This window comes from Glycine max, chromosome 14, assembly GCF_000004515.6.
Source record: "Glycine max cultivar Williams 82 chromosome 14, Glycine_max_v4.0, whole genome shotgun sequence".
NCBI classification, from domain to species: Eukaryota; Viridiplantae; Streptophyta; class Magnoliopsida; order Fabales; family Fabaceae; genus Glycine; species Glycine max.
The window spans coordinates 884,477-895,195 of NC_038250.2; the positions used below are offsets into that span (position 1 = coordinate 884,477).

The 10,719-nt window shown below is 34.7% G+C and overlaps 3 protein-coding genes across 3 annotated transcripts; 1 reads left to right on the top strand and 2 right to left on the bottom strand.

Moving 5' to 3' along the window:
* The first annotated feature begins 711 nt into the window (after nucleotides 1–711).
* On the top strand, nucleotides 712–4,188 carry LOC100807416 (heat shock cognate protein 80). The gene is made up of 3 exons (XM_003544546.5): nucleotides 712–1,289; nucleotides 1,930–2,071; nucleotides 2,169–4,188. The coding sequence occupies exons 1-3, from the start codon at nucleotides 1,164–1,166 to the stop codon at nucleotides 4,001–4,003; spliced, it is 2,103 nt and encodes a 700-aa protein (XP_003544594.1). The 5' UTR covers nucleotides 712–1,163; the 3' UTR covers nucleotides 4,004–4,188.
* Nucleotides 4,189–5,121: 933 nt separating this feature from the next.
* On the bottom strand, nucleotides 5,122–10,056 carry LOC100813670 (E3 ubiquitin-protein ligase At4g11680). Its single transcript, XM_014767258.3, has 4 exons — nucleotides 8,976–10,056; nucleotides 7,887–8,268; nucleotides 6,257–7,550; nucleotides 5,122–5,574 (listed from the first exon to the last, which is right to left on the bottom strand). The coding sequence occupies exons 1-3, from the start codon at nucleotides 9,464–9,466 to the stop codon at nucleotides 7,404–7,406; spliced, it is 1,020 nt and encodes a 339-aa protein (XP_014622744.1). The 5' UTR covers nucleotides 9,467–10,056; the 3' UTR covers nucleotides 5,122–5,574; nucleotides 6,257–7,403.
* LOC100809020 (uncharacterized) lies at nucleotides 5,250–5,555 on the bottom strand. The gene has a single exon (XM_014766640.1). It carries the CDS (start codon nucleotides 5,553–5,555, stop codon nucleotides 5,250–5,252), a length of 306 nt encoding a protein of 101 aa, XP_014622126.1.
* Nucleotides 10,057–10,719: the final 663 nt, after the last annotated feature.

Below are 10,719 nucleotides of genomic sequence, written 5' to 3' on the forward strand. Positions count from 1 at the left end.
AATGTAAACCTACCTAACACATGCTTTAACTAAAAATCCATTATGAGTTCATAAATAATTTTCCGACATATACCAAACATTGAAACATTTATATAAACTTAACTAAAATCCAACGCTTTTATAAGTGTGTGTTTGATTTTATGTTGAATTATCTAAAACCATGTTGAAATATCAACTAATGTTATTTTAGATAATCCTTCACATATTTAATCTCATATGAATAATTGATTATGGATACAAATCGAGTTTCAATTTCTATAGGTAATTTTTTTGTTGGATAAGAAAATTACATTAAATTTTAATGCTAATTTAAATTAATTTCATTCATAATCAAATTTTAAATGATCATAAAACACAAAGTGAAATTAGATCAGTTTAAAATGAAAAGTATAAAAAAGGTCCAATGTTATTTGTTCCTTAAACATGTTGATTGGGATTCAATATTCATTTTTAGTCTCCTTAATTGTGTACTTACATTAACCAAAATTAAAAAAAAAAAACTTACAAAAAAAAGACAAAAAAAAAAACTTACATAACCTAAATTAGAAAAGTACAAACTCACATAAGCTAAAAATAAATAAATAAAATTTATATGAACCAAGATTAACAGAACACAAATTTAGAAGAACCAAAAACATATCGAGATCCTAACTCTTATTTTATATCTTACCTAATTTAAACCATCTTTATATCATATCTTGTTCACACTATCTTCTTTTTCTTATTTATAGACATAGGTTATTGTAAGGACAACAAACTGTTTTTTTTTATTATTATTGTGATCCTTGGTGAGAATTGCATGAATTAGGATTACTAAATACGTAATTATTAGATCTAGATATATTTAATCTTCTTCTGTAAACAGATTTATTAAATTTCATCAAGATCATTTGATATATATTGATTTCAATTATATGATATGAATAATTTGTAATCAATCAAATGGCTGAAAACGAACTAAACCAGGTCCACGGCGAAACGGTGATGCAAGATGATTAGTTGGAGCGTAGAAGGATCTAGAAGACATAAAAACCCTAGCCAACACTTGCTATATAACTCGCCACTTTCTTCCATTTTTCTCTAAGCGTTCCTTCCTTTTCGTTCTGTTTTGGCTTCTTCGCTGCAACTCTCTACCTTCCCTCTTTTTCCGAATCTGAATAGAAATGGCTTCGGAGACTGAGACGTTCGCTTTTCAGGCCGAGATCAACCAGCTCCTCAGTCTAATAATCAACACCTTCTACAGCAACAAGGAGATCTTTCTTCGTGAGCTCATCAGCAATGCCTCTGACGTAAGATTTTTATCGATCCTTGTTAGCCTTTTCTATTTCCTTTTGTTGATTACGTCCTTTACTGCGGTCGTTCTTTATTTTCATGTTTATTGCTCAAACACATGTCGGGTTTGTTGGACATGTCTTTTTCTCCCTTTTATTTTCATGTTTATTGCTCAAACACATGTCGGGTTTGTTGGACATGTCTTTTTCTCCCTTTTATTTTTCGTGATTTCTCTTGCGTGCGTTTACCTGTTGCTGTCTTCATAGTACAACAATTGATGTGTTTTTTTTTTTTAAATTTGTTAGGGTTCGTGCTATGATATTGTGCTTTTTCCATTGTTAAGCAATGCTGATTATTCTCTTTATTATTATAAATAGCATAATTGAAATTTAATGATTTTCAGCTACTTAATTTTTGTCCCTGTTCCTGTTGTCTCTGTTTTGTGAGAATTACGTGGTACTGTGCCGTTTTTTTAACTGCAACCATTGCCTCTTGATTGAGGCAAAACTGATGTTGTTAATAGGTTCTTCTATTTGGGAAGGGAGTGGGTCGTTTGCATTTGTTCTGAATTATGCTTTATTTAGGTTTTCTCTTATTCTATTCTTTGGGCATTATATCTGATTGCTGACATATGTTATTACCTTTACAACAATGTAGGCTTTGGACAAGATTCGATTTGAGAGTCTTACAGACAAGAGCAAGCTTGATGCTCAGCCAGAGTTGTTCATTCACATTATTCCTGACAAGACCAACAACACATTGTCTATCATTGACAGTGGTATTGGCATGACTAAGGCTGGTAAGATTAAATATTTTGTTAGTCTTTGTGAGATTATCGCCAACTGTGCTTGTTAGTTAGTCTGTTTTCTCTAATGCTTGTGCGTTTGATGTTCCAGATTTGGTGAATAACCTCGGTACTATTGCAAGGTCTGGGACCAAGGAATTCATGGAAGCCCTGGCTGCTGGTGCTGACGTGAGCATGATTGGGCAGTTCGGTGTTGGTTTCTACTCGGCTTATCTTGTAGCTGATAAGGTTATTGTTACCACAAAGCACAATGATGATGAACAGTATGTCTGGGAGTCCCATGCCGGTGGCTCATTTACTGTGACAAGAGATACATCTGGTGAGAACCTTGGTAGGGGAACAAAGATAACTTTGTTTCTTAAGGAAGATCAACTTGAGTATCTTGAGGAACGCCGTCTGAAGGATTTGATAAAGAAGCATTCTGAATTCATTAGCTATCCAATTTCTCTCTGGATTGAGAAGACTACTGAAAAGGAGATTTCTGATGATGAGGATGAGGAAGAGAAGAAGGATGAGGAGGGTAAAGTTGAAGATGTGGATGAAGATAAGGAGAAGGAGGAGAAGAAAAAGAAGACCATTAAGGAGGTATCTCACGAGTGGTCATTGGTGAACAAGCAGAAGCCTATTTGGATGAGGAAACCTGAAGAGATTACGAAAGAAGAATATGCTGCTTTCTACAAGAGTCTTACCAATGATTGGGAAGAGCATTTGGCTGTTAAGCACTTTTCTGTTGAGGGTCAGCTGGAGTTTAAGGCTGTCCTCTTTATCCCCAAGAGGGCACCTTTTGATCTCTTTGACACCAGGAAGAAGCCTAACAACATCAAACTGTATGTCCGCCGTGTCTTCATCATGGACAACTGTGAGGAGTTGATGCCTGAATATCTTAGCTTTGTTAAGGGTATTGTGGATTCTGAGGATCTTCCTCTCAACATTTCTAGAGAAATGCTGCAGCAGAACAAGATCCTGAAAGTCATCAGGAAGAACTTGGTCAAGAAGTGCATTGAGATGTTCTTTGAAATTGCTGAAAACAAGGAAGACTATAACAAGTTTTATGAAGCCTTCTCTAAGAACCTGAAACTTGGTATTCATGAGGATTCTCAGAACAAGACAAAGCTAGCTGAATTGCTCAGGTATCACTCCACTAAGAGTGGTGATGAGATGACCAGCCTCAAGGACTATGTTACCAGGATGAAGGAAGGACAGAATGACATCTACTACATTACTGGTGAAAGCAAGAAAGCTGTCGAGAATTCCCCCTTCCTTGAAAAGCTTAAGAAGAAGGGATACGAGGTTCTCTACATGGTTGATGCTATTGATGAGTATGCTGTTGGCCAGCTTAAGGAATTTGAGGGAAAGAAGTTGGTCTCTGCTACCAAGGAAGGCCTAAAACTTGATGAGAGCGAAGACGAGAAGAAAAAGAAGGAAGAACTAAAGGATAAATTTGAGGGTCTTTGCCATGTGATCAAGGATGTGTTGGGTGACAAGGTGGAGAAAGTTGTGGTGTCTGATCGTGTTGTGGATTCTCCTTGCTGTCTGGTGACAGGTGAATATGGGTGGACAGCCAACATGGAAAGGATTATGAAAGCACAGGCATTGAGGGACAGCAGCATGGCTGGATACATGTCAAGCAAGAAGACGATGGAGATTAACCCTGAGAACCCCATCATGGAGGAGCTGAGGAAGCGAGCAGATGCTGATAAGAATGACAAGTCTGTGAAGGATCTCGTGCTCTTGCTCTTTGAGACTGCTCTTCTAACTTCTGGGTTCAGCCTTGATGATCCCAACACTTTCGGTAACAGGATTCACAGGATGCTGAAGCTTGGACTGAGCATTGATGAAGATGCTGGTGAAGCAGATGCTGACATGCCTCCTCTTGAGGACGCTGATGCAGATGCTGAGGGTAGCAAGATGGAAGAAGTTGATTAAATCTGACTTAATTGCCTGTTACGTTTTTAGAAACAATGATTGGAGAAACAGTCTTTTTACTATGTTTTATGTTTTTTGAATTTTCGAAATTTTGGAACGTTGGCTAGTTAGGTGCCGTATGTAGTAGTTTCTTTATGGTAAATTTGTGTCCGCTCCCTGGCCAATGAATTTGTGCTTTCTTCGTATAATCGTGTATGCTGATTGCGGAAGTTTCAGTTCGGGAATGAAAATGTTTTTACTTTAGTGGAATTAATCACTTTGAGGTGGGGATAAGAGGATGGGTCTAATGACACAATGCTGAGTTTAAAAATGTCATTCCTAATTAACGTTAATGATTTTTTAAAATAAATTTAAGGTTTAAATATAATTTTTTCCATATAATTTTACATTTTTAATTACTTTACCCTTTAATTATTTTTTAAACTTACTATTTGTTCTCTCAAACTCATTTAAAAGATAAAAGAAATTAATAGACAGATAAGTGCACCATTATGTTAAATATGTAAGCACCTTTATATATATTTTGTCACTTTCTTTTTTATATTAAAATTTAAACAATGTCAGAATATTTTCGTTTTTGAAAAATAGCATTACTCCTTGTCATAATTCATTCTCACAACATTTTTGCTTTTTAATAGGAATAATTTTATTTTATAAATATTTATTTTGCTTTGAAACAAAGTTATAATCCGTCAATTCGGCAAAAAAAAAAAACAGGTAGTAATCCGTATGCACCTATAATATATATGCTGATGTTTTAGCTGAACGTGAAGCGTCTTCGTCTCAACATATTTTAGCTTTGCAGCACTTTCTGATGTTCAAATGCTTCTCTTGGAAGATGTAGATTCTGCTAGTTTTGTTGACTATATTATTATGCTGAATGATAAAAAAAAAGATGGCACAATATTTTTATTCTCATTATTTATAAAATTCATAAAATTTAATAATTAACATATATAAAATAAATTGATATAGTTAATACTTAATTATTAAACTCTTTTTTAAGAATTTTTTCTTAGGCCCCAATAATTCTAGACAAGGCTATGCCATGGTCTCCGTATATCCAACTTGTTAAGTAGAAGAGATAAATCAAGTAAAAGCTTATCCCACAAAAAAAATTAATTAAAATAATATTTTTGTTATTAAAAAACTTATTTCATTACAAGTAATTTAGTTAACATGAGAGTTCTTTCCATTGAAACTTTGCAGTATTCACAACATATTCAAGCACAGAAGCCAGGCAAGGCTAGTATTGAGATTGGAGTGAGTCGTTGGAGCTCATTGCAGAGAGATTGGAGCCAACAGAGCTAGCATGGCTCATTCCTGAACGGTGGTGCCGGCACCTGAAGGATCCAACATGTGTGGTGGGTGAGCATAGACAACTCCTCCTTTCACTCGAAGACTTCTTCAATGCAGATGCAGCTTGAGGTGTTGTTGACACAGACACAACCATATTTGACTGCTTATTGATATCATCCATATTCAAGCCAGGCATTTTTATTTCTTTACCATCCAGCTTTATTACATTCATGCAAGGGGACTTTTTCTCCATATTTCCCTCCATCCCTTTCCTGACCATGCATATTCAATTAAGAATTAACCATCAAAATGCTCTAACATTTGAGCAAATCAACTACTAAACAATTTAACAAGATAATTGCATGGTTGGACTTTACACTTTTTTTTTTTTTGATGAATGACTGGGGCAATCAGCCCCAAGAAACTAGATTAAAAACCACAAGGGAACACAGTCGAGCTTACGTCTGCCATAACGGCAGGTGAAACAGAATCATAAACATGCCAATCATCATCTAAAGACATTGCATGATTTTCCATAACAGCAGGTAAAACAGATAATTGCACGGTTGGACTTTACATAACAGCTGCACTTGTTAGATTCTTAAAAAAGGTGTTAATTGCTAATAATATATCCTATGCCTTGTGTCTAAGGACATATATGCATATGATGGAGATCAAAGAAGAGAGTTAGTTACCTTGTGATGCGCTTATCTTAATTTCCTTGTGTTATGATTTTGTTTGGATGTGTGCTATATAACACCACTATATGATTTGCTTATGAAGCAAGATATCACGAATTAAAGACATGGTACATGCATAAATGCTAATGAGATAATAACATTAAATCATGTTTCATGACAAGAAGCTTGATTGGTTTCCCTCTAGGAATAATGTATGTATACTTCGTAAATGTTGATTTTAGGGTGAAGCCATATATAAGTGATTAATTTATACCTAGATAGTTGAGAAGGCGTGTACAAAATATGATGTCCTTCCGCAGATGAATTGCTTGGTTCACTTGAGGCTTTGTATTCTCTGCAACAATGTAGAGAGGGAGGGTCCCTAATATGATGTTATGTTTCCTCTGAAGATTCAGAAAAACTCAGCTCTTAGATAGCACAAATCTTGGGCGTTAACCATCTCAGCTTTGTTGTTTCAAATATGTGGTATTTTTTCAATCAACAATTTATGGCCACAAGTTCTCAAAATGCTCTGCTGGCGTTTTTTCTTCTCAACCTAGTTGGACACGATATTCTATGACTATGATAGGTCTTTTCCTTGATATGATTGACAGATTGGCAATAATTTTACAGCTTCCGTGACGCTGTACTTCTTTTGGATATTCTTTATTTTTCACCATTTTGATTCTTTATTGTCACGTTGACAATCTTAAGCTAATTTTACAGCGATGATGCCTTCTTGTTGCTTGTTGCTTCATGTTATTGTGCTTTTTTTGGGTTGGTTTGACAATTTTTAGGCTATTTTAGGACAAGAATAACAATACTTGGATAAATTTATTTAGTAGTTGGTTTTATTTAGTGAATTCCAATACTTGGTTTTATTTAGTCGTTGGTTTGACAATTTTGTGAATTCTAATATTAGATATGCAAAATAAATCATATCTGTTCATTCGATATCAACACAGCCTATATCAATGGCAGTCAAAATATTCTGGTAGAAAGCCGAAAAGTAGCAAGTGTACAAAGACTATACTAAAGAGTGGACATTTTTTTTGGTAACTTTTTTAGGGGAAAAAGCCCTAAATTATGGACATTTTATTGTTTAAGAATTAAGGAACGAATATATTACTTGCCTTAATTTTTTCCCTACAGAGATGCAGATGCTTATCTCGCAGTATTTAGATGACAATACAAGAAAAATCACTAATTTGAATGGTTATGGGATCCATTCCTTACAACCACACATTATAGTTTTGGTCACTGGTGAGCTATTCTGTACATATACAAACTCACTCAAGTGACACGTGTAAAGTATATTAAACCAAAATTTAAGGAAAAAGAAGAAGAAAAAACTGAGGGTAATATCAAGAGTACATGTGACCAAATAAGATTAATCCTTTTGACTGTTGTTTCTGCTATTTCTACCTCTCTAATCCTTGTTTGCAAAGAGGGCAACATGATGTAATTTTTAGCCATTGATCCACACATTTTAGGTGGAACATATGGGAACAGGGCAATTGTCTAACTTCCTCTTTGTCTTTGTACTTGGCTAAGCAGATACAGCATTCCTGTAAGCAGATCAGAACATAACAAATCTATCAATTCAATAGAAATTGAAATATGTCAAATCTTAAAATGAATGGAACTTAAAAGCATACATCCAAATTGAGGGTAAAAATGCCCAACTACATTACTAGCTGTTAAGTGGCTAGCTAGCTGTATATCAAGTCAAAGGGCTAGTAAACAACACACTTGTCATTTTTGTGTCAGATTTTTGGGTTGCATTACTTGAGCTCTATTTTTATACATTTCTCCATAAAACACATGAAGTGCATAAGTTCATTTTAATTTATAGGAGAAGTTTAATTTATTTGTAGTCTATATGTACTAATGGTACCACTTACTGGGTCTTCATTGATCAATTTTTTACTGCCTTCAGAGCCATTGCCAAGCTCTAACTTGACACCGGCTTCTTTATGTCTCCAACTTGGAAGTTGTGAAATTTGATCATCAGAAGCTCCTTTATTGGAAGAGGCCATGTTCATGTTGTAGCCGAGGAGGGTGCTAATTAGTGGCACACAGCAGCATAACAACACAAACAGTAGGAAAGGGAAAGAGTAGCACATTGCATTCCAAGCAAGGAGAATGATGCAGAGCACATGGAGCTTTGGAGCATGATGAAAAGATCCAAAACGTGAGTCAAAAACCCAAACATTTCCCATCACAAACCATATGGCGAAGAAAAGCTCAAGTGAAGTCCGGCATTTATTCATCAAGTGTGACATCCTGTACAATAGAGTGCAAATTAAAATTACAATTTCAAATTTCAACCACAAAAAGGTTGCATGGCTCTAAAAATAAAAATAAAAAACTTGTTTCTCTGATTGAATCAATGACTATGGAAGTTATTCCAGACAATATAATACAAATAGAGTTTACAATTTATTTTTCAGTTCCTATTTGGTACTGTTAATTCTTGGATATGGTTTTCGTCAACTTGAAATTACAATACATTTTAATAGAAAAAGAAGTTGGTAAAACTTCTATATTAGGCTTTTCAATTTTCACATGATTTATATCCTCAACTAGATAAAAAAAATGCAATAAACAAAAGATTCTACTCTTTCAAAAGTAAATGCCACGAACTGATCGCAGTGACAAAGGTATGTGAGGGTATTTGATTCCTCCAAGCTCTTTTTAAGAGAATAAATTAAAATTACGATAACTTTATGATTACTTGACACTTGGTATTTTCCTATCTTCCAACAATCCAACTTGTTTTGTCCAAATATTATTTATAATCAATTCAAGGAGAACAATTTATTTTTATATAACAGTTATATTTAACCAACAAAACGATGGTATCAAGCTTTTCTAGCCAATTTTAGAGCATACTCATGCCATTAGTACACTATAATATAGCCAATGAGTACAATAACCCATTACTAATAATAAAATTGACTGAAATAAAGTTGTTGAAGCGCACAGGATACCTGGTTTCTTCATTGTTTCTCTGCTGTTCCATATCAGAAAGACTGAGAGAATCTCCTTGAGTTAGATAAATTTGACGGTAGCGTCCATAAAGTAGAAGCAGATTAAGAACACAGCCAATATCATATCCAGAAATCCAAATCCTCATCGGCCAAATAGGTCTCTCCCTCTTGGAAATGGCCAAAGTGAACGTTGTAATTGTTATTTGGAGAATCAAGGCAATAAACTCCAGCATCATCCAAGTGCTAGAATTGAAAGGGTTGGAGCCAAGGTTGGACCTTGATCCATTTTGGTAATGAAAAACTCTTCTCAAAAAGGTAAACCATCTTGCTCTAGATATTCTCATGGCCATCCGAACCATAAAGGAAGGAGGGGTGACACGTGGAGGCCTGTTTCGAGCACTAGCCACTCTATCTTCTGTGGCAGAATTTGAAGAAAATGGAACCATGCTATACTCTTGTTGCGGATGAACAAGGAAGCACCTAGAATTCATTGGAAATGTTCTCTTTTGCCCGTGTGTTGAGAATTTGTCAAAGACTTGTATCAAAGATCAAGTAATTGAATCCAGCAGCAGTATTAATTTCTTAAAAGCACAGGTTTGCATCAAAAGAACCTTGAAAATGAAGCATCCCAATTGGCAACTTTGTTGATGGATGGAACTAGTACCTTGATTGGAAGATCTTTTCTGGGTCTGCACCACCTTTAACTCCTAGCAACATAATCAGACAAATATCACAAAAAGCTTCAATAACATGATCCTTTCAGCAAACACATACTGTAGAGAAAGGTTAAGAATAGAAAAAATATGAAGAGGGGATAGAGATGATGAAGTGTATATAGAAGAGGAGGAAGGGAAGATTGGTGTGAAGGATATGTCAGGAAGGTGAGGTTGTGTCTCAGAGGGTGACCAAGAATCGAACTGCTAAGTTTTGCTTTGATTCGAAGGGAATCACAAGGTTTGGAGGGAAGTTAACCGTTGGCCAACTTCCTCTAGGCTTTATTTTTATATGAAGCCAAGCTCAGAAAGCAATTGGACTCCAATTTCCCTTCTTTTCTCTCCCTTTCTTTGTTGGCTAAAATATTTTGATCAGTAATCTTATTTTTTGTTTTAGTTTTGTTCACATAAGTTCAAAACAATTTAATTTATTCCCTTAAAATGCATCTGTTAGTTCACGTAAGTTTGTTATATTTTTTTCCTTTTTACCAATACTTTGTTAGTTTGAGTGGAATTTAACTTGAATCTAAAAAAATAAAACGAGAGACCCAAATAAGTTATTTTAACATTGTTTGTTTGTCTCTTTATATATCAGAAGATTATCACAAACACATTTTTTTTGGGTGAAAATAAAGTGAAGTCTATTTCTCTTTGAAATCAAGTGGATAAGACTTAGAAGTTATTATCTGATACATACGCTGGGAATTTGTTTATATTATGGCCAACAAAATTTCAATCTTTTAATTCTTTATATGATAAATGAATCATAAAACATGATTTGAATTCTGGCGGGTACAGTTGATATTTTGGGATTATGTGGTAAACGGTTGGCCACCTAATCCAACCAACAGTTTGTGTCACATTGGAGTAGTGTGGCCCTCCTTGTGTCTAGGAATAATTTCTATGTTTTACGTATTAACCACACAACTCCAAAGTTTATTCTTTTTATTACCTGTTGTAAATTGTTATAATTGAAGAAAAATCTTTGAATTTCGGTTAATTAAGAGTAAGATTAAATCTTTTGTACAGGA